The sequence below is a fragment of the Ambystoma mexicanum genome, chromosome 8, assembly GCF_040938575.1.
Source record: "Ambystoma mexicanum isolate Mex_15411 chromosome 8, UKY_AmexF1_1, whole genome shotgun sequence".
Lineage (NCBI taxonomy): Eukaryota > Metazoa > Chordata > Amphibia > Caudata > Ambystomatidae > Ambystoma > Ambystoma mexicanum.
The window spans coordinates 40,639,954-40,663,024 of NC_090929.1; the positions used below are offsets into that span (position 1 = coordinate 40,639,954).

General features: G+C 46.9%; 1 protein-coding gene across 1 annotated transcript; it reads right to left on the minus strand.

Annotated features, from left to right (window-relative positions):
* Positions 1-1,590: 1,590 nt before the first annotated feature.
* LOC138471422 (involucrin-like) lies at positions 1,591-16,181 on the minus strand. The gene is made up of 3 exons (XM_069609059.1): positions 16,074-16,181; positions 1,721-4,049; positions 1,591-1,601 (listed from the first exon to the last, which is right to left on the minus strand). The coding sequence occupies exons 1-3, from the start codon at positions 16,179-16,181 to the stop codon at positions 1,591-1,593; spliced, it is 2,448 nt and encodes an 815-aa protein (XP_069465160.1).
* Positions 16,182-23,071: the final 6,890 nt, after the last annotated feature.

Consider the following 23,071-nt stretch of genomic DNA (forward strand, 5'->3'; position numbering starts at 1 on the left):
AGTCACCCTGAACATCAAAATCGAGGCCGAATGACATTCTGAGTAAGATTCTGGCCGTTGTGACCTCCGTACACACAAATAATTAATATGCCTGCAGGCCACTTGTCGGGGTCGCGAACTGAGACCTTGTCCTACTGTTGACCTATGTGTAAATGTATAACTATATCAGCGAAACTAATCAGAATGCATATATTATAGGATTGACCTGGCAAGGAACCCATAGGCCCGACTCCTAGAATGGTTAACCCGCGAGAGGGTTGGCCAAGGGCTGGATAAAGGGTATAAAAGACCCAAGTATTCCAATGTACGGTCTCTCTCACTAACGCAGTGAACTCTCGTTGAAGTTCGTTATGTTACTCTGAGAGCCGAATAGCTATCCGTTTGTCAATTGACTTTGGTAACTGTTGTAGCTTTTAAATAAAGCACTTGTATGTACTTTGTAACCTGTGTTGGTGTGTTTCTTTTTGGGCTTCCCGGCCTCATATTATTTTTATGTTTTCACAGAAAGGCACAGGGTGATTTGGAGAGAGAGGTGCACGGTGACAGGAGGAAAGGTCCAGTGTGTTGTGTAGAGAGAGGTGCAGGGTGAAAGGAGGAAAGGTCCAAGGTGATGTGGAGAGAGAGGTGCAGGGTGACAGGAGGAAAGGTCCCGGGTGATGTGGAGAGAGAGGTGCAGGGTGACAGGAGGAAAGGTCCAGGGTGATGTGGAGAGAGGGGTGCAGGGTGACAGGAAGAAAGGTCCAGGGTGATGTGGAGAGGTAGGTACAGGGTGACAGGAGGACAGGTCCAGTGTGATGCGGAGAGAGAGATGCAGGGTGAAAGGAGGAAAGGTCCAGGGTGATGTGGAAAGAGAGGTGCAGGGTGACCTGAGGAAAGGTACAGGGTGATGTAGAGAGAGAGAGGTGCAGGGTGACAGGAAGAAAGGTCCAGAGTGATGTGGAGAGAGAGGTGCAGGGTGACAGGAGGAAAGGTCCAGGGTGATGTGAAGAGAGAGGTGCAGGGTGACAGGAGGAAAGGTCCAGGGTGATATGCAGAGAGAGGTGCAGGGTGAGAGGAGGAAAGGTCCAGGGTGATGTGGAGAGAGGTGCAGGGTAACCTGAGGAAAGGTCCAGGGTGATATAGATAGAGAGGTGCAGGGTGACAGGAGGAAAGGTCCAGAGTGATGTGGAGAGAGAGGTGCAGGGTGACAGGAGGAAAGGTCCAGGGTGATGTGGAGAGAGAGGTGCACGGTGACTAGAGGAAAGGTCCAGGGTGATATGGAGAGAGAGGGGCAGGGTGATGTGCAGAGAGAGGATCGGGGTGGGATGTGTGAAGTGGGATGCATGTTTTGGGTAACTCTAAAGCGCCCCCGCCCCACCCGATGATGTGATCTTTCAAGAGCAGTTTTTTTATTAAGCCACATCTTTGGAAATGATGATGTCCTTCCCAGAAGCCACTGCGGGAAAGCTTTTTGGTAAATGACGCTCGTGAAATGCCTTTGCCACGTGCGCAGGCGCTGCACCTGTCCCCGGGGAATGTGTGTTGTTGCTTCTAAACACTTTCGTTGTCCCACATCCTCATTTCCTCACTTGTAAAAAAAAACAAAACACGTTAATCATTTTCTAGAAAACAAAAATAAAAACATATGTAGTGTATGTCTTCCCGATGTTGCGAGTGGTGCTATGCTGTGTCGCGACAGAGCACACAACACACTGCCTTGTCACAAGGAAGAGGCTCACACCTTGACCTCTAAGCACAGAGGTCAGCGGCCATTGGTGGGAAATAATTCTAGAATGACTCTTGGGGGTACTGTAAGGTGCAAGGTCATTGGACTCTTGGAGGTACTGTAAGGTGCCCTCAGAAGTCTGGTTATTGGACTCTTGGGGGTACTGTAAGGTGCCCTCAGAAGTCTGGTCATTGGACTCTTGGAGGTACTGTAAGGTGCCCTCAGAAGTCTGGTCATTGGACTCTTGGAGGTACTGTAAGGTGCCCTCAGAAGTCTGGTCATTGGACTCTTGGAGGTACTGTAAGGTGCCCTCAGAAGTCTGGTCATTGGACTCTTGGGGGTACTGTAAGGTGCCCTCAGAAGTCTGGTCATTGGACTCTTGGAGGTACTGTAAGGTGCCCTCAGAAGTCTGGTCATTGGACTCTTGGAGGTACTGTAAGGTGCCCTCAGAAGTCTGGTCATTGGACTCTTGGGGGTACTGTAAGGTGCCCTCAGAAGTCTGGTCATTGGACTCTTGGAGGTACTGTAAGGTGCCCTCAGAAGTCTGGTCATTGGACTCTTGGGGGTACTGTAAGGTGCCCTCAGAAGTCTGGTCATTGGACTCTTGGAGGTACTGTAAGGTGCCCTCAGAAGTCTGGTCATTGGACTCTTGGAGGTACTGTAAGGTGCCCTCAGAAGTCTGGTCATTGGACTCTTGGAGGTACTGTAAGGTGCCCTCAGAGGTCTGGTCATTGGACTCTTGGAGGTACTGTAAGGTGCCCTCAGAGGTCTGGTCATTGGACTCTTGGAGGTACTGTAAGGTGCCCTCAGAGGTCTGGTCATTGGACTCTTGGAGGTACTGTAAGGTGCCCTCAGAGGTCTGGTCATTGGACTCTTGGAGGTACTGTAAGGTGCCCTCAGAGGTCTGGTCATTGGACTCTTGGAGGTACTGTAAGGTGCCCTCAGAGGTCTGGTCATTGGACTCTTGGAGGTACTGTAAGGTGCCCTCAGAGGTCTGGTCATTGGACTCTTGGAGGTACTGTAAGGTGCCCTCAGAGGTCTGGTCATTGGACTCTTGGGGGTACTGTAAGGTGCCCTCAGAAGTCTGGTCATTGGACTCTTGGAGGTACTGTAAGGTGCCCTCAGAAGTCTGGTCATTGGACTCTTGGAGGTACTGTAAGGTGCCCTCAGAGGTCTGGTCATTGGACTCTTGGAGGTACTGTAAGGTGCCCTCAGAGGTCTGGTCATTGGACTCTTGGAGGTACTGTAAGGTGCCCTCAGAGGTCTGGTCATTGGACTCTTGGAGGTACTGTAAGGTGCCCTCAGAGGTCTGGTCATTGGACTCTTGGAGGTACTGTAAGGTGCCCTCAGAGGTCTGGTCATTGGACTCTTGGAGGTACTGTAAGGTGCCCTCAGAGGTCTGGTCATTGGACTCTTGGAGGTACTGTAAGGTGCCCTCAGAGGTCTGGTCATTGGACTCTTGGAGGTACTGTAAGGTGCCCTCAGAGGTCTGGTCATTGGACTCTTGGGGGTACTGTAAGGTGCCCTCAGAGGTCTGGTCATTGGACTCTTGGGGGTACTGTAAGGTGCCCTCAGAGGTCTGGTCATTGGACTCTTGGAGGTACTGTAAGGTGCCCTCAGAAGTCTGGTCATTGGACTCTTGGAGGTACTGTAAGGTGCCCTCAGAGGTCTGGTCATTGGACTCTTGGAGGTACTGTAAGGTGCCCTCAGAGGTCTGGTCATTGGACTCTTGGAGGTACTGTAAGGTGCCCTCAGAGGTCTGGTCATTGGACTCTTGGAGGTACTGTAAGGTGCCCTCAGAGGTCTGGTCATTGGACTCTTGGAGGTACTGTAAGGTGCCCTCAGAAGTCTGGTCATTGGACTCTTGGAGGTACTGTAAGGTGCCCTCAGAAGTCTGGTCATTGGACTCTTGGAGGTACTGTAAGGTGCCCTCAGAGGTCTGGTCATTGGACTCTTGGAGGTACTGTAAGGTGCCCTCAGAGGTCTGGTCATTGGACTCTTGGAGGTACTGTAAGGTGCCCTCAGAGGTCTGGTCATTGGACTCTTGGAGGTACTGTAAGGTGCCCTCAGAGGTCTGGTCATTGGACTCTTGGAGGTACTGTAAGGTGCCCTCAGAGGTCTGGTCATTGGACTCTTGGAGGTACTGTAAGGTGCCCTCAGAAGTCTGGTCATTGGACTCTTGGAGGTTCTGTAAGGTGCCCTCAGAAGTCTGGTCATTGGACTCTTGGAGGTACTGTAAGGTGCCCTCAGAAGTCTGGTCATTGGACCCTTGGAGGTACTGTAAGGTGCCCTCAGAAGTCTGGTAATGGCACTCTTGGAGGTACTGTAATGTGCCCTCAGAAGCCTGCAATGGTACACTTGGAGGTACTGTAAGGTGCCCTCAGAGGTCTGGTCATTGGACTCTTGGAGGTACTGTAAGGTGCCCTCAGAAGTCTGGTAATGGCATACGTGGAGGTACTGTAAGGTGCCCTCAAAAGCCTGGTAATGGCACTCTTGGAGGTACTGTAATGTGCCCTCAGAAGCCTGGCAATGGTACACTTGGAGGTACTGTAAGGTGCCCTGAGAAGTCTGGTAATTGCACTCTTGGAGGTACTGTAAGGTGCCCTCGGAGGCCGGGTAATGGTACTCTTGGAGGTACTGTAAGGTGCCATCAGAAGCCTGGTAACGGTACTCTTGGGGATACAGCAAGGTGCCCTTAGAAGAATGCTAACTGTACTCTTGGAGGTACTGAAAGGTGCTTTTAGAAGAATGGTAACATACTCTTGGAGGTACCCTAAGGTACCCTTAGAAGTATGGTAATGGTACACTTGGAGGTACCCTTGTACTGTAAGGTGCCCTCAGAAGTCTGGTAATGGTACACTTGGAGGTACTGTAAGGTGCCTTCAGAAGTCTGGTAATGGTACACTTGGAGGTACTGTAAGGTGCCCTCAGAAGTCTGGTAATGGTACACTTGGGGGTACTGTAAGATGCCCTCAGAAGTCTGGTAATGGTACACTTGGAGGTACTGTAAGGTGCCCTCAGAAGTCTGGTAATGGTACATTTGGAGGTACTGTAAGGTGCCCTCAGAAGTCTGGTAATGGTCCACTTGGAGGTACTGTAAGGTGCCCTCAGAAGTCTGGTAATGGTACACTTGGAGGTACTGAACGGTGCACTGAACGGTGCCCTTAGAAGTATGTTAACATTACTCTGTTGCATTTGCTTCGACCCGATCTGAAAACTACCGAACTCGTCGAAGACTGATCCGAGAGAGGACCTGGTAAGGCGCCCTCTTCCCGTGCTCCGAGGAACCATCGAGCACCGCTAACCTTCGCCGAAGCTCCCTGGAAGTCAGACCCTCGAAAGGCTGCTGACCGGAGACGGGGGCCGCTGAGGAGAACGAAGTGAAGCACCAGGACTTCGCCGCTGTCGAGGTCCATTGCCATCCGCCAGGGTTCGCAGGTTTGTGTAACCGATTGAGGCCCGTCGAAGTCGTGTTGCCCCAGAAGGCGCTCCTTTGCCTAAGAACATTTGAATCGAAGGACTCCCTTGTCCGCAACATTGACCTCCTTGTCCTGCCGGAGAAAGTCAAGGCCGCCGATGCGCCGAGGAGAATCCGCTGGTGGGTTTCCCGCCACCTGAAGGCCACAAAGACTTCAACGACTCAACGCCCTTGCTGGGCCACAGTTCTTCAGAAACTCTTTGCGGTCCTGAACAATCAATCGCCGAGGTGCCCCGCACACCTCACCCTTGCAGGACGTCGCCGACGAACACCGTCTGGATTGACGCCGTGGTCTCGGCACCCCTTGAACTTCTCATCGACGCCATCGACGCCAAGTTTACCTTCTTTGACGCCTCTCGACGATCCGTGACTCCTGCTTCAAAGGGAGTCACTCAAGAAGGACCCGTCGACGCTTCTTCGAAGAACTCTACTCCACCAGGTACATTGGGGGGTAAAACATTATAGGAGAGAACAAGACTATTGAGCAATATATGGACTGGGCTTGTGCTATATCTTTATTTTTCAGGTTGCCCAGGTGGGGGATCTCCACACAGAACTGTGCTTAACGGTAGAGGCCAGTATTCTGCCTATTGTTTCAACCAATCTTGCTTTCCTTCCTATCTCTATTGCTGGTTTCCTTGTTATTGATCTGTGTGACTTTCTGACCGTATAGTTGATGCACTTCAATGAGATCTGATAATATTGGTCGTACCACTTTAGAGTTGTATATATTTACCATTGTTGATTTCTGAGTACAAAGTGCGTTATTGTGATAGTGTACATACCTTTTAATATTAATTATATAAAAACTGTGTTTTCAGTAATACAGTGTGTGGACATTCCTTTGTGGGGGCTTGGGGACCACACTGTTCTTAAGAACCAGCCTGCATCACCTCCTGAGAAGCTAGGCCTTGATTGCTCGACCATCACCAATAATAGAGAATCTTGGCTGGGGTCCTATGTGCCTCTCCTCTACCATATAGAGAGCAGAAGTACAGACACCCCCCTCCAGTCTTTACAATGATACACTTGGAGGTACTGTAAGGTTCCCTCAGAAGTCTAGGAATGGTACACTTGGAGGTACTGTAAGGTGCCCTCAGAAGCCTGGCAATGGTAGTCTTGGAAGTAGTGTAAGGTGTTAGAAGTATGCTAATAGTACTCTTGGAAGTACAGCAATGTGCCCTTAGAAGAATGGTAACAGTACTCTTAGTGGTACTGTAAAGTGCCCTTCAATGTATGAAACAGTACTCTTGGATGTACTGTAAGGTGCCCTTAGAAGTATGGTAGCAATACTCTTGGAGGTACAGCAAGGTGCCCTTAGAAGAATGGAAACATACTCTTGGAGGTACTGTAAGCTGCCTTTAGAAGTATGGTAACGATACTCTTGGAGATACTCTAAGATGCCATTAGAAGTATGGTAACAGTACTACTGGAGGTACTTGTAAGGTGCCTGTTGAAGTATGGTAACGGTACTCGTGGAGGTTCAGTAAGGTTCCCTTAGAAGTATGGTAAAGGTACTCTTGGAGGTGCTGTAGCTGCGCTTAGATGTATGGAAAAAGTACTCTTGGATATACTGTAAAATGCCCTTAGAAGTATGTTAACAGTACTTGTGACGTTAATGTACCCTTGGGTTTTTCTAAAATGGCAAATAAGGCATGCTCCACGTAAAGAGTCATGGAACATCCCATGGTAACACTTGTGGATTTCTCCATTGAAAATGTGGCAGCAGCCAAAGATTGTTCACATGGAAAATGTTCTCTTATAACTGGATTAACTGAATCAAAAATCCCACAGTAGTATGCCAAAGGATATATCCCAATGTTGTTGTTTGTGTGAGTATTGCTGTCATTACTGACCCTGTTACACCTTTGCACCGGTGGTCGCTTTGGCGACAGCATCGGGTGTACAACACAATGCATTCCTACTCACCCAAGATGGCGGACGCCTCTGAATCTGATTGTGAAGCTCCCGCTGCAGAGGTTGCACGTTGTTTTCCTTCACGCCGCGACGATCATGTGACTCCATATAACCCGACCAGGAAGTTCAGCAAATGCGTCGCTACTCTCCAGATCGGCGCTTCGCCATTTTCCGTACTCCGTCCGCTCACCTCCTCTCCCCTAAGGTCCGCTTCCAACCTAAAGAGACTCACCCCCTTCTCGAAGACTTTACACAGACTTCTCGAATCTCTCAACTCCATACCCGGAGTAAGTTAACATAGCTATTCGTATCAACAACAGACGATCGAAAGTGGAGAAAACTTACCTCTCCTTTCTTCCGTCCAGGACCAGCTTCGTCTGCACTGGATCTTTTGAAGGGAAGCAGGCTGATTCATCCTGAAGGTCTACAGTATCCTGTCACTACAACACAGGGTTTTTCTTCCCCGGAGGGTTTTCCCTGGGGACTGTGGTTCCTCCTCAGCTGAAGCTAACGGCTGGGAGGGAGCAGGGTTTCCCGGGAAGCCTTCACTATCTGCCTTGTTGCTGGTACGGAGTCCGCCCGCTGCCCAGGTTAGTGAACTGCATAATTGTTCTGTCTCATATTGGACGCATTGTAATAGTTAGCGACGCCCTAATATAGGGAAATATCCTATCAGGCTCTTGTGCAGACGGTGGACTCCGATGGAGCAACAAATGCAACAATTGATGGCTGCTATGCAGTCTATGTCTCTGGAGATGCAATCCCTAAAACAAGACAATGCTCAGTTAAGACAACAGGTCGCTCGAGCGTTTTCAGAAACTCCTCCTTATGCCTTGCATACCGATAAGTATGACGGAAACCCGCACAAACTCAAGGAGTTCCTGGATAGTTGCCTGGTTCAGTTTACCTTCAAAGCACGTTTTTTCCCTTCTGATAAGGACAAAGTAGGTTATCTGATATCCCACTTGGCAGGCCCTGCATTGGCCTGGGCGACTCCCTTAGTCACCTCAGAAAATGCCATTCTAGACTCATACCCAGCCTTTACTAACAGTTTGCGGTCTATGTTTAGTAGGCAGGAAATTTCAGTCTCTACTCAGGAGAAACTGCTAGATTTAAAACAGGGAAATAAGGATCTTATGAGTTACGTGACTCAATTTAAACAGCTATCAGCTGAAACAGGGTGGCCGGATGACGGTCTCCTCACGCTGTTTCGCAGAGGTCTTTCCGAGGAACTGAAAGATGAAGTCTCGAAGGTTCCTCGTCCCGCCAATTTAGCCGAGATGATTGCGCTCACCATGCAGATTGATTACCGTCTCCATGAACGCTTCCATGAGAAGAAGAGAGGGAAACCCTCTCAACTATTCTCCAGTTCTCCTTCCCCGGTTTCTCGATCTCAGAAACCCGACGAACCCATGCAAATAGGAGTGGCCAGAGGCCCTTTGTCTGAGGGCGAAAGAGAAAGACGGATGAGTCAGGGCCTATGTATGTACTGTGGGGCTTCATCTCACATGCTGAAGGATTGTCCCGTCGTCCCTCCTCGTCGGACAAGGAATCCGATGCGGGGAAACGCCAGAACCCTGTCGTAAGGGGAACCACGGCAGGAGGTCCTGAAAGGAGTTCCCCAAAGAGACTTGGTACTTCTCTTAAAGAGGACATTACGGAACACACTATGTTAGTACTTCCCCTGATCTTGAAATTACCAGACTTAGAGCTACGTGGGGTTCCGGCATTGATCGATTGCGGAGCAGCTGGCAACTTTATTGATGACCAATGGGCTGCGAAGCATGGAATCATTAGATCCGCCAAGACGTGTATAACACCCATTCAGGGGGTGGATGGTTGTCCCCTTAGTTCTGGACCCATTCGAGAACAGACTACTCCTCTTACATGCCTAATTTCAACCCACCAGGAGACGTTAGTTTTTGACCTGATAAAAACTGCTCATTTTCCCATTATTTTGGGCTTACCGTGGCTGCGAACCCATAATCCTTTTATAAACTGGAAGGCAGGAACTTTGTTTCTAGGTTCCGAATATTGTGTTTCCCATTGTCTTACTCAATCATCTGTTGGCATTCAAGCACCTTCCATGATGGTAGTACCAACCGAAGGCTCCTCGATTGGGATGGTCAGTCAGATCCCGAGGTGTCATCAACAATTTCAGTCCATATTTTCTCAGCCAGAATACCCTACATTACCTCCTCACCGTCGGGATGACTGTCATTTAGATTTGTTCCCTGATCAACCGATACCTTTTGGCCGAATGTACATCTTATCCCAACCGGAGAAAAAGGCTCTCAAAGACTACCTTCAGACTAATCTTCAAAACGGTCTTATAACTGAGTCCAAATCACCCGCCGGTGCTTCGTTATTCTTTATTCCCAAAAGGGATACAGAGGAACTACGGCCATGCATAGACTATCGAGGGCTCAATAAGGTCACCATCCCGGATAAGTATCCAATGCCGCTTATCCCAGACATTCTGGAAGCCGTTCAAGGGGCTTCGCTCTATACCAAGTTGGATCTACGAGGGGCATATCACTTGATTCGCATCGCCCCTGGCGACGAGTGGAAGACTGCCTTTCGGACCCCATTCGGTCACTACGAATATAGGGTGATGCCGTTTGGGTTGGCTAATGCTCCCGCTGTTTTTCAGCGCTTTATGGACCATCTATTCGCCGATGTACTCCTTCACTATGTAATCGTCTATTTGGATGATATTCTAGTCTTTTCACAGGAAATAGAGGAACACATCCGACATGTCAATTTGGTATTAGACCGACTTAAGGCCAACCAGCTGTATTGCAAACTGGCAAAATGCGAGTTCCACAGGAACCAAGTGACGTATCTTGGGTTCGTGCTGTCTGCCCAGGGGATTTCTATGGACCCTCGGAAGATCTCGGCTATATTAGATTGGCCTTCCCCTTCGAACGTCAAAGAGATCCAACGATTTTTGGGGTTCGCTAATTTTTATAGAAAATTCATCCCAGGATTCTCCGAGACCGTGCTTCCCATTACCAGTCTTCTGAAGAAGGGGAAGACTTTCGTTTGGGATGACCCTGCGCAGAAAGCCTTTTCGGAACTAAAGAATCTTTTCACGTCTGCTTCCGTTTTGCTCACCCCAGACCAGTCTCGACCATTCATTGTCGAGACTGATGCGTCTCACCATGCTCTAGGAGCAATTCTTTTGCAAAAGGACGAGTCAGGAGAAGAAGGACCAGTTGCTTATCTCTCCAAAACCTTCTCCTCCTCGGAAATAAATTATTCAGTCCTTGATAAAGAATTGCTGGCAATCAAGCGAGCCTTTGAGGAGTGGAGACATCTATTGCTGGGCTCGGCCTACCCGGTCGAGGTTCGAACCGACCATCACAACCTCAAAGTATTGCAACAAGCCCATACTACAAACAGTCGACAAGCTCGCTGGGCTCATTTTTTTCTACCGTTTCGGATAGAATTTACTTTCCTTCCCGGGAATCAAAACCTCCGAGCAGATGCGCTTTCAAGAAAGGATCCTCCTATCAAAAAGTTCCATTCTGAGCCTTTCTTTCCTAAAGCTACATTTCTGGCAACAGTGACTGATTTTCTACATATTGTCAGACAGGAAACGGCACGTCTAGATCCAATCTGCAGGAACTTACAAGAGACTCATTCGCTGACTCAGGAGAAGGGATACTACTTTTTTAAGGATCAAGTATTCATTCCGACCCCGACACTTCAGAAAGAAGTCCTGTTCATGTGTCATGACTCCAAGGCAGCCGGGCATCGAGGATATCAAAACACCCTTGAGCTGACTACTCGTCATTTTTGGTGGCCAGGGATGACCAAGGATGTCCAAGAATATGTATCAGCATGCACGGTTTGTCTACAGTCTAAGACTCCCAGGTATCCACCTTTTGGTTTACTCACCTGTATGCCAATTCCGGACAAGCCCTGGCAAGTCATTTCCACTGACTTCATTGTCGACCTTCCGTTGTCCTCGGGTTACACCACCGTGATGGTGACTATTGACTATTTCACGAAGATGGCCCATTTCATTCCTCTGCAAAAACTCCCTGGGGCTGCTCTTATGTCAAAGATCTTTATTTCAGAAATATTCTCTAGACACGGTCTTCCTAACACTATTGTGTCTGATCGGGGTCCCCAATATATCTCGCAATTTTGGAAGGGTATTTGTCAATCATTGGGAATCAATAGAGCCCTTAGCTCAGGATATCATCCCCAAACAAATGGGCAGACTGAGCGCCTAAACCAAACACTAGAGACATATTTGCGCTGTTTTGTTTCTGCGGCACAGGATGATTGGGGAGATCTCCTACCCTTGGCTGAATATGCATACAATAATGCCAGTCATTCGGCACTAAAGACCAGTCCTTTTTACTGTTCCTATGGTTTTCATCCATCCTTTGAACCGTCCATCTCTAAGTCCTCCGCCAATTGTCCTGGAATAGACAGTCTAGTCGATGGTATTCAGAAGGGTCAACAGCTCGCTCGAATAGCTCTGCAGGCCGCCCAAGATCGAGCCAAGAGGGCAGCTAATCGCCGTCGACTAGATCTGCCATCCCTTCAAGTCGGGGATGCGGTCTGGTTATCAGCCCGGTTCCTCCCGAGACATCTGGTGCCGTCCAAGCTGTCGCCCAGATATTTTGGACCGTTTAAAGTGAAATCTTTTGTCGGTCCGGTGGCAGTCCGACTAGCGCTGCCTCCTTCCTGGGCCCGTCTTCATCCGGTCTTTCACGTCTCCCAGATCAAACTATCCGTGAAGGATAGATTTCAACGCACCCCTGCAGTTCGTCCTCCTCCGATGATGACTGATACGGGACCAGAGTATGAAGTGGCAGAAATTTGCGATTCCAGATATCACAGAGGCCGGTTGCAATTTCTTGTGGACTGGAAGGGCTATTCTCCTGCCGAACGGACTTGGGAATTGGCATCGGGGGTTCATGCTCCCTCGTTGGTTCGACGGTTTTTCAGGCGGCACCCTGGGAAGCCGGGTTATGCGCCTCGTAGGAGGGGGCATACTGTTACACCTTTGCACCGGTGGTCGCTTTGGCGACAGCATCGGGTGTACAACACAATGCATTCCTACTCACCCAAGATGGCGGACGCCTCTGAATCTGATTGTGAAGCTCCCGCTGCAGAGGTTGCACGTTGTTTTCCTTCACGCCGCGACGATCATGTGACTCCATATAACCCGACCAGGAAGTTCAGCAAATGCGTCGCTACTCTCCAGATCGGCGCTTCGCCATTTTCCGTACTCCGTCCGCTCACCTCCTCTCCCCTAAGGTCCGCTTCCAACCTAAAGAGACTCACCCCCTTCTCGAAGACTTTACACAGACTTCTCGAATCTCTCAACTCCATACCCGGAGTAAGTTAACATAGCTATTCGTATCAACAACAGACGATCGAAAGTGGAGAAAACTTACCTCTCCTTTCTTCCGTCCAGGACCAGCTTCGTCTGCACTGGATCTTTTGAAGGGAAGCAGGCTGATTCATCCTGAAGGTCTACAGTATCCTGTCACTACAACACAGGGTTTTTCTTCCCCGGAGGGTTTTCCCTGGGGACTGTGGTTCCTCCTCAGCTGAAGCTAACGGCTGGGAGGGAGCAGGGTTTCCCGGGAAGCCTTCACTATCTGCCTTGTTGCTGGTACGGAGTCCGCCCGCTGCCCAGGTTAGTGAACTGCATAATTGTTCTGTCTCATATTGGACGCATTGTAATAGACCCATTGATATGTCAAAACAAATACAATTCCTCTTTATAGTTGGCAATCCCTAAAACTAGAGCTGCACAGATTGCTCTTTTTAATTCCTGAAATCCTTCCTCCATTTCTTCAGTCCATTCTATCTTTTCGAACACCCAGGCCCTGCAATAATTGCATGAACCCAGAAACTGCTGCATGTTCCTCACTGTATTTGGTTTTGGTGTCCTCATGATAGCCTCAGCTCTTTCACGTGTCACTTTCTTTCCTTCATGTGAAATTAACTTCCCTGTGTACAACACCTCTTCCTGACAATACTGTAATTTCTCCTTATCTACTTTGTATACCTTGTTTGCTAATATCGACATTAACTGGACAGAGTATTGTCCTCATTCATCCTCTGTTTCACTGCAGATTAGTATGCAGATTACTATGTCATCTACGTACTGAATAACCTCACTCTTGAGTTCAATGTTACCTCGATCCATCTGTAGGACCCTGTTAATGATTGATGGGGACTCACAATACCCTTGAGGTACAAAAGTATGTTTTAGTCTCTTTTAATGAATGTGAAGGTCTTGTGAGTCCTTTTGCAACAGAATCGAGAAAAACGCATTTCTCTTTAATAGGCCTACATCATATGATCCGATAGTCCAATGTACACGTGCCACCTTTTCTAGATCTTCCTGGAAAAATGCTGGTTGTTGCCGCAATAGCACCATTCGCTGTGGGACTTCCCTTTTCTCAATATTTATCCAGTATGTGATGCTTATGAAAAACACTACCTCGTCATCGATACATTAATCTCTGAACATATCTTCATCTGTTATGTCAGTCAATCTGTATCCTCAAGAACTATCACTGTCCTCCATGACCTTCCTTCGCCATCCACTTCTTCAAGCATTGCTATTTCTCCTTGTACTATAGCTGCTTCTAATTCTGTAGGAATGGTCTGTCCTTCCTCCTCATCCATAGGTACTTATGGTCTGAATAAGAACTCATCAGGTATCCTCACAATCTTACCTACTAATCGAGTTAGCCATGTTAATAGAATGCTCACCCCATACATGAAAACATCCGGATCTACCGGGGGACTCCTTTTAGAGCCACTTGTCCTGTAAATGTCAGTATAAACTCTCCTACATTTAAATAGTGTATTCCTGGAGTGGAGCGCACTGTTCCCTGATCAGTGAACGAAATCATCATGTTAAGTTTCGTCATTAAATTGCTTCCCTGGATGTTAACTGGCATCTGTCGTGAATATAAGAAGGGGACAGACACGTCACATTCCACTATAGAAACAGGTAAGTTGTCAGTAAAAGGAACTAACTTCGTAGCTCCAGAGAATCCTTGAGCATTCATGGCAATAGCTGACATCTGAAATGTTCCCTCCCTTATACAAGAGCGAGTCGCCCCAGCGTCTACAAGAAAAGAAAAGTATTTGCCTCCTATCATCACATCGACCCTTGATTCCTCTTGGGCGTCTGGTGTTACTGATTTTGCTGAACACATCAAGTCACCCTGTGAGCTATCCTATTGAAGGTATAAATTCATCCCTGTTCCCATGAAAGTGTTCCCTACTACCACAGTGACACCCCCTATCCTAGGTGTTAGTATTTGCCCGGTGTTCGCATTCTATTGTGTTTGTATAGGTGATTGTTGTGATTGCCCTTGCGATGGGTGCATTTGCACCAACCCCTGCTGTTGTGCCTATGTGTTTGCGGCGCCTGTGTCTGATAAGTTGTGTTATCCTAGGCAAAGCCCTCTTGTATTTACGTGCTGTATTGTGGTGGATAAGCTGTCCCCCCTCTTGAAGGTTTCCATTTTGTTGCACGCGTCCTTGGCTTCTATACACATGTGCAATATGCCCTGTCATCCCACAATTCCAACATACTTGGGGTGGCCCTCTGACCAATCCTCCTTCCTGAGTATTCTGACTTACATGCTGAGCATTTTGAAATCCACCTTGGGCGTTCTGAAATTTGCCTTCAGCGTTCCGAAATCCGCCTCCTCTTCCTCTGAAACCTACACCTCTACCTCGTGGCCAAAAACCATACCCACTTTGGGCAATTGGGTGTGCATTATTCACAAGTGACATACTATTATTTCTTGTGTTCCTTCTCCTTCTCCGCTTGTCCATACTGCCCCTTCTATAGCAAAATTTCTTCTGAACTCATTTAGCTTCCTCAACCTTCCTGTTCTCATCTTTCTTTTTGTTCTTCTCTTGTATTAACCAGCAATTATGTTATGTTATTTGGCATTTACATAGCACTCTATATATCATTGGTATGACCTCAAAGCGCTGGTGGGTTGAACGCCCTCGGGGACCATAGTCCAGGTCAGTAGAGAGAGCAGTGTATTAAAGGGTGCTTGGGTGCACCGATTATGTGCACAGCTGATGCGAGTGCCTGATGCTAGACGAGTCTAGCATTAGGTGTAGTGGTATTTGGTATCAGTTGAATGTGTGCAGTATGGAGGTTGGTCACCAAGACTGGATTCTGGCTGCCTCTGCCTTAGGCCTGTGTAGGACACTTATGTGTGCAACTAGGCCGATTTTCGATTACATGTTTCGAGGGGTGACCCAGAGGGTCTGCTGGCTGATGATAGGTCAAGGATCTCATCTCTGGAGATGGGTTTGAAAGAGTCGAAGGTTGGTAAAGTGGACGTCGGGGCAATGGGATCAGGAGGGATCGGTGTAGGGTAGGGGGTGAAGGAGGACAATTTGGTGTTAAGGGTTGCTATCCTGTCAAGTGCAGTGTTGTAGAAATGTAGCAAGTTCGGTGTCGAGTTCAGTCTACCCCAGTCTGTGTTACTGTGAAGCTGTTCTGCTATTCTTTCCTGAGAGGAGCTGCACGTCTGAATTTTGGGACTACCACTTTAATTCCATGGCCTGTCTTTAAAAATGAACTTCCGGCGCGGAGCGCGGCACGGAGTTCGGTGTCGAGTTCAGTCTACCCCAGTCTGTGTTACTGTGAAGCCGTTCTGCTATTCTTTCCTGAGAGGAGCTGCATGTGTGAATTTTGGGACTACCACTTTAATTCCATGGCCTGTCTTTAAAAACGAACTTCCGGCACGGAGCGCGGCGGGGCGTTCGGTGTCGAGTTCAGTCTACCCCAGTCCACCCCTGAACGCCCAGAAAACACAGGATGGAGGCACGGTCGTCTAGTGATCTTGAAGTGGCCCTTACTGACACTGGACCACACACACGAAATCGACTACAGCAGCTGAAGCTGCTACAAGCGAAGGCAACAATTGCAAAGGTAAGCACTCAGAACTGTACCGCAATTGCCTCTCTATCTTGTTGCAACATCAAGCCGGTAGACACATCAGGCGTCCTGGCTGTGGGCTTAGTGCTCGAACCTGATTTATCACTCGAAATGAACTCCATCTCTGCGGGTGCAGGACCTGTGGCCCCCGGACGCTTAGAGGAAGTCACACCTCGAATTTCGCTCGTAATCTTAACACCAGCAAGTGAAAATGCAACCATAAATGCAATTAGTGTAACTAACGAAGGTGAGGAAGCGTGCTGTTCAAAAGGCAGTGACAAAATGCCCTCCCTTGTTTCAATGATTTTACCCCCAAACGCAAAGGAGAGTACCGACCTTGTAAAGCTAATAGTGGACACTCAGCTGCCAACAAGATCACCCCCCCTCAGTTTACCTCGATGCCTCAGACGCCACCTTTTCCTTCGACATCACTGATGCTGATCTGCTAGCCATGCGTTCACCTGCAGATGATACGCAAACAACGCCCACCTGGCCCTTGTTGCAACACAGACCTGACAAGAAACAGAGAAAATTGACGTGGCAGGGAGTAAACACGTCTATCGATGAGCCAGAAAAAGGGACCGGGAGTCGAGAGCCCGTGAAATGCAAGGAGCCTCAAAGAAATACTGAAGTAACTGAAAACAACACGGCAGAAGCTAATGTAACCATGGCATTAGTGAAGCTGAAACACAACGAGGTGGCAGACCACAGGGGAAAGATCGGTGCTCAGCCGCAAAATGATCCTCGTAAAGCGGCGAGTATATGTACTACCACGCCCTATGAAGTGGTAGCCCAAGAAGCTCGTTTGGCCGAACGACTGAAAGCCGACTTTGTCCAGATGCGCGAACGACTAAATGAAAGTTTCGCAAACAAACATGATTTTAAATCTGGCAAACAACGGACTGCAAGCACCTCAATTAAGGAAACAACCCGTCCACCAAACAAATCCCGGATGCAAAAAGTCTCAGCACTGTAGCTCGGCTGATTAATCTGGACATAACGGATAGCAATCAAGTTCCTTGTCAGACAATTTGTGATACTGATCTTTCTGGCAATATAGAAGTTGTGCAAACACCATCTGGAAACTACCAACCCGCCTCAGGAGCCTGTAACTCCCCGATGCTCGGTCACTTGGGAGAGGCGACTGAAATAAAAGGAAACATTTCCATCGCTGCGGGTTTGCAAATCCACAACAACGTACTGGCAGCCACATCCATCGCCTTAATGCCGTTCATGAAGCTCTATGAGGCACTAAACGACACCTTACGTGAGCAGACCGCTTTACTGTGCTCAACTAACACCAAATTGATTGAGTTGGAAAAATTCAACGACCATCTAGTTCACCGCCTGGATTTGGAAGCGGCAGCCTCCCACGAATGGCACACTCGTCTAAATGAAATCACGAAAAGAGATGCATATGAAAAAGTTGATCTCAGTGAGGCGATCGTAGAGTGCACAAAGTGGATACGACACAACGTGGCAGTACAACCACGATGTAGCCCACCTACAAATAAGTGCCCTTGCCAACGGTCCAGGAAAGATGTTCCTAGAATACCATTACTCAACATGCCGCAAAATCCAACGCCAAATATTGGGAAGCTACCGGAAGTTGAAAACCAAGTTGAACCCAACAATTCCGCAAACGCTGATGACAGAGGAAACACTAAGAAAAAAAAGGAGAGAAAGAAATTTCCCAGTTAAAAGAGAGCAGAGTCAGTGAGGGCGAAACGCGCCCGTCGGCCCCAATTGACCTGACGATTCCGCAGCAGCCCACAGTAGAGCCTCTAGCTACACCTAATAACACTCTTCCCGGAACGATTGAACCAGTTGCTCAGCAATTGCCAAAAGTCCAGGCAGTGTGAGCGGAATCAAGAGTTTCTTTCGGGATTTTTTCCGGACCAGCGAAATCAAAAACAGCAAACATCGCTATTCCAGCCTTGCTGAAAAAAAAAAAAACAAACCTGGGAAAACCACTTCAAAAGGCCCCGCACCAAAAAGAATACGGTGAAACGAGGCAAAGAAGTGTATTAGAAATTTGACAACCCCCCCTCGCCAAGAAACCGCTAAAACAATTACAGTGGCAAACGTGCAGGGGAAGATGAGTGTCGGAAATAACATTGGCAAAGCACCAGCAACAAACACGTTTATCCCTGCAAAACGTGGCCGTGAAAGCTCGACCTCTTCGAATGATAACGACACAAATCCTTCGACAGACTTGTGTAATTTATCTACATATTCACTCGATGATGATGATGTACAGGAATATGACGAGAGACCAGCTGATCACTGTCGACAATCTTCTTCCGAGGCTGCGGCTAAAATGGAGCTGAACAAAAAAAAAACAAGGGTGCAGCTACACAGAGAAACCTCCCAGAAATTTAGCAGCTCTAAAAGAAAACACCACACATGCCGCAGCAGAAGAGTCATGGAGGGCAAGAAGAAAACCAGCTGAGTTGTTCGATACCAACTTAACGACGCTTAACCCAAAACAAACAGTTGCACAACAGCAAAAACAAAAACAACTAAAAGCGAAAGAAAGAAATTCTTTCCGTGAGTCAGAAAACTCGTATTGGCAAAAACTGGAACTTGAAAACATCCTGGAAGATAACAACGAGGTAAACCTCAATAGAGCAAATGTAATGAGATTACTACACTACATACCAGCGCTACGCAACACAAGATCTGATGACATTGCGATCGTAGAATACAAATCTGAAGCACGATCTGACTGGGTAATTCTGCACATGAAGTCGAAGAATCTTGCAAAACCATTATTAGAAGCCAGAGACGATTTACTGTTCTTTGGCTTCGACCTATCAGTATGTGAAGACCAGCAGCTACAAAGAACTTCACCAGTTGCCAAAACTCGCTACGCCAACACTAATAAGGTAAATCGAGTGGACTTGTGGAGAGAGCTGAAACGTCACCCTGCCTCTGCAAGTGGCTCAAAAAAAAGTCACCAAAGACATATAGGACCACAAAGGGTCAAGTAGCTTGGCCCAACTATTAACCTCTTGGAATACGCGCAGATTTGCCCACCTGTTCCAAGAAAACTGCGCCTTGCAAACCAAAAGTGCAATTATCTGTCTACAAGAAGCATGGTTACGGGAGAATCCAATGAGTGATGGCTACTCTGTATTTTTAAATGCGGCCGGAAAAAATCTATTTGGCCGCCCTTTCTCCGGACTCGTCACCATGATAGACAACGCATCAGGATGGGAAGTGATAAGTTCCTCTAACCCCAATCTTTTTGTACAAGCACTAACCCTGGAACGAAAGTGTGGAAACCATACGAACAAAAACAAACAGCATATGCTGGTCATAAACACCTATTGGAACTCGACAATGATAAGCGATTCTGCTTATCTAACTGCTATCAATTCGCAAATTGATGATTGTTTAGATGCCTTTGAAAATCCATTTATTCTGGTTTGCAGTGATTTGAATTACACTTGGTTTAACAATGCAAAAGTGCGTAATACTTATGACAAAAGCAAAGTTCCTACGGAAGCAGCAGACCGAGGCACCAAGTGGATTACGAATTAGAGCTATGCCATTGTGTGATGCTAAATGGATGTACTAAGGGCGACATTCCAGCAGGTGGCACTTGGCACTGAGGAGACAAAAAAAAACCGCTTGATTAGATATGGTCTCTGAAAATCTACATGCGCACATGGTAAAGCTAGCCATAAGGCATTCTACAAACAGTGACCACAATGCTTTAGTCCTATACTGGGACCAACTGAACAAAACACAGCTGACATATGAAACGCCTTTAAGCATCAACCACGCACAAAACAGGCTGCAAATAAATCTCGATCAAATTAACAATCTGACAGCAGATCTCACCCGAATGAACATGAGAGAGGTGGAAGTCAACTATGTATCACTGCTGATGCAATTCACCTCCTGTTCACATAAGAACAACTTGAAAACATCAAAAAACAAACACCTTTTCAGCCCGGTGCTAAGCGAAGCGAAGAAAACGCTAAAACACGACTTGAGGCGGATAAAAAGAGTTGGCGGACCAAATCAATATTCTTTGCAAGCCAAGAGATGTCTCTGCTACAGGAACTGGTTGAAGTCTTTTAACCGAACGCGGTTACAAGAACAAGCTGAACATATGCTACAGCTAATAATTCAGAAAGACAGTCGAAACATCTGGCAAATCATCAACACTGGTCACTTAAAACAGATGTATGCACTATCAAATGGTGTAAGCGAATCAGAGTGGATAAAGCATTATACCAACGTGTTTAACAGCCAAAAGGCTCGAAAGATCCCAATGATATCAATCGATTGGTCAGTATCCGAAGCTCTGAAAGATATTGAAATTGCCATTCAACATCTCAAGACCTCGCGAGCTGCGGGCCCTGACGGCATTTCAAATTCAATGCTAAAAGCTCACAAGGAAAACTGGGCGAAATTCATTAAAGTGTTATTCAATCAAATTGCGCTAACATCAAAAATCCCCAATTCTTGGCTAAGCGCGGTGGTGGTCCCGATCTTTAAAAAAGGAAACCGTGAAGACCCTACAAATTACCGCCCGATAGCACTACTGGACACGATGGGGAAAATGTTTGCCTCTTTTCTCCAGAAGAAAATCGCACGATGGGCAGACAGTGCAAACATAATTGACGTAAGACAAACGGGATTCACGAAAGGCGTTGGCATGGAGCTGAATTTGCTACTGCTAAACATGGTGAAATTGGACGCCCTGCGACGCAAGAAAAGACTGTTCCTGGCGTTCTTTGACCTGAAACAGGCGTTCGATAGTATTAGTCATGAGCTCCTCTGGAAAAAAATGATAAGTTGGTGATGTCCACATGATTTACTATCGCCGCTGATGGCATTATATACTAACACCAGCATTAGAGTGCGGCTAAATGCTGAAGGAGCCTTGTCTGACAACATAAAAACATCCAAGGGTCTAAAACAGGGCTGTCCCTTAGCTGCACTGCTATTCAAACTTTTCATTGCCGACCTCCCAGCGGCGTTTGCAAAAACAAAGGCCTTCCCACCGAAAATCAATGGAGAGCCCATCAGCCATGTAATCTATGCAGACGACGTAGTACTACTCGACACAACTGAAATTGGGCTCCAAAGACTGCTGGCGGCATTACAAGTCTACCTAGCAGCGAACCAACTAGAAATAAATGTAAGGAAATCACAAGTCATAGCATTGGTCCCAAAAACAGGCATCAAGAAAAACTCCTTCAGGTGGAAGGTGCGGGAAGAGGTTCTGGACAAAGTTGATGCTATTCGATACCTAGGAATTCCCTTCAATATCTCAATAAGAGAATGGAGTTGGATAAATGATCTGACTTCTCAAATGAAAATCTTTGCACAACAAGGAGCAAAACTTCATGCAAACTATGGGCTCTTTACCTTACAACCCATATTAACATTCTACCTACAGAAAGTTGCTCCAGCAATATGTTTTGGAAGCGAAGCAGGTTGGAACATTGATGCCAAATGCTGGCCAATGCTGGAGTGGCTCTTCTGGCGAAAAATACTAACTCTTCCACAAAGCACTTCCATGGTAGCTATAAGACACAAACTCGGGCTTGATTCTCTGCACTCCATGGTGCTGTGGAAATCAATAACAGCCCTGCGCAAAATGCGCCTAACTCCTCCGGTGAAACCGTACCAAATATTGTACGAAAAAAGCAAAGACCCATCAGCAATTCTACTGAACAGCTGGGAGGAGAAACTATTAGCGATTTTACAAGCAGCTGACATAAGTATGTCTTTGGTGCTGCAAATTCCACAAGTGGCGAAAATCAAATTTAGGAATTGGTACTGGATAACAAACATAGAGAAAAGAAACAAATTACCATCAGCAATCGATTTGGGATCCTCGTCCTATAAAGTGGGAGAACTACCGAGGTATCTCATCAAATTCCCCTCTCGTTACCATCGGAACCAGTTCCTATGACTATGTCTAAACCTTTATGTCAGCAAGGAGGTTCTATGGAGAAGAAAAGACCCGGAGACCAATAGTAACAAATGCCGTTTTGCGAGACAGCTATTGAATCAAGCAAACATCTCGTAATTGAATGTCAGAAATTAATAGTCCAACGTTCACTGCATTTAGCGAGATTTGCACCAAAAAATGGAAACGTGGAAGATTGGTGGAGCTACCTAATTGCAGGGACAAATGCTCAACTAACCTGTGCAGTAGTAAACTTTATGGAACAAAGAAAGGCTCCAACCACAGATATTTTTCAACACTCTCCTAATGTTGGAGTGTTTTAGTCATACTATTTCAAGGAAACTTGGACACAGAGCTTCAAAACGTAAGCTCAATACCCTTTAAATATCTTGTTAAATCATCAAACCAAAACAAAGCTAAGAGGCTAGGAAATAACTTCTGCTCAGTAGTACTTAAATACAATTTATTGGTTTTTTCAAATTCACCAACAATGAAAATAGATATACACTCCAATACTGTCTCATTCCTAAACAGAGAAATAAGGCATGAATACAACACTATTAATTGTTTGCACAGTAGGTGGGATTAGTAACATCTAATAGTGCAGTAAAGCAAAGGAAATAGTAAACAAATGCATACTGAACAAAAAACAGAAATGCAGTTTTGCTTTTTGATATGTTTCAAAAAATGGTTGCGTTATTCTTTGACACAATTGCGATAAGTGTACTGACCAATTACTCGGTCCCCATGTTGAACAGAGGCTAGTCAGTAAGTCTAACCTAGAGATGGATAACCCACAAATGTAAAGAAATAAATTCAAACAGAGCGGTACCCAATTGGTATGATACAAACAATTGCTCGTGATTCATACACTGTCAACCAGGGAGATAGGAAAAGGAACACCGATTGCATCATCCCTCAATGCAGCCAGGTGCTAAAATTACCCCACTGTATTCAAGAAGATGCAAAAGGTCAAATCAAGGTATACAAATCAATTGAAGAGTCAGAGGCCCAAAACCAAACTTTATGGACATGGTGCTACCAAACACTCGCAAAGCAGAGGAAGCGAAGGCACAG

Excerpts from the sequence above, each read along its gene's own strand:
- LOC138471422 (XM_069609059.1), bottom strand. The coding sequence starts at position 16,181 with ATGGAGTTCATTTCGAGTGATAAATCAGGTTCGAGCACTAAGCCCACA. Across the intron at positions 4,050-16,073 it reads AAGATAGAGAGGCAATTGCG|GCTTCTGAGGGCACATTACA; the intron begins GTACAGTTCTGA and ends GTACCATTGCAG.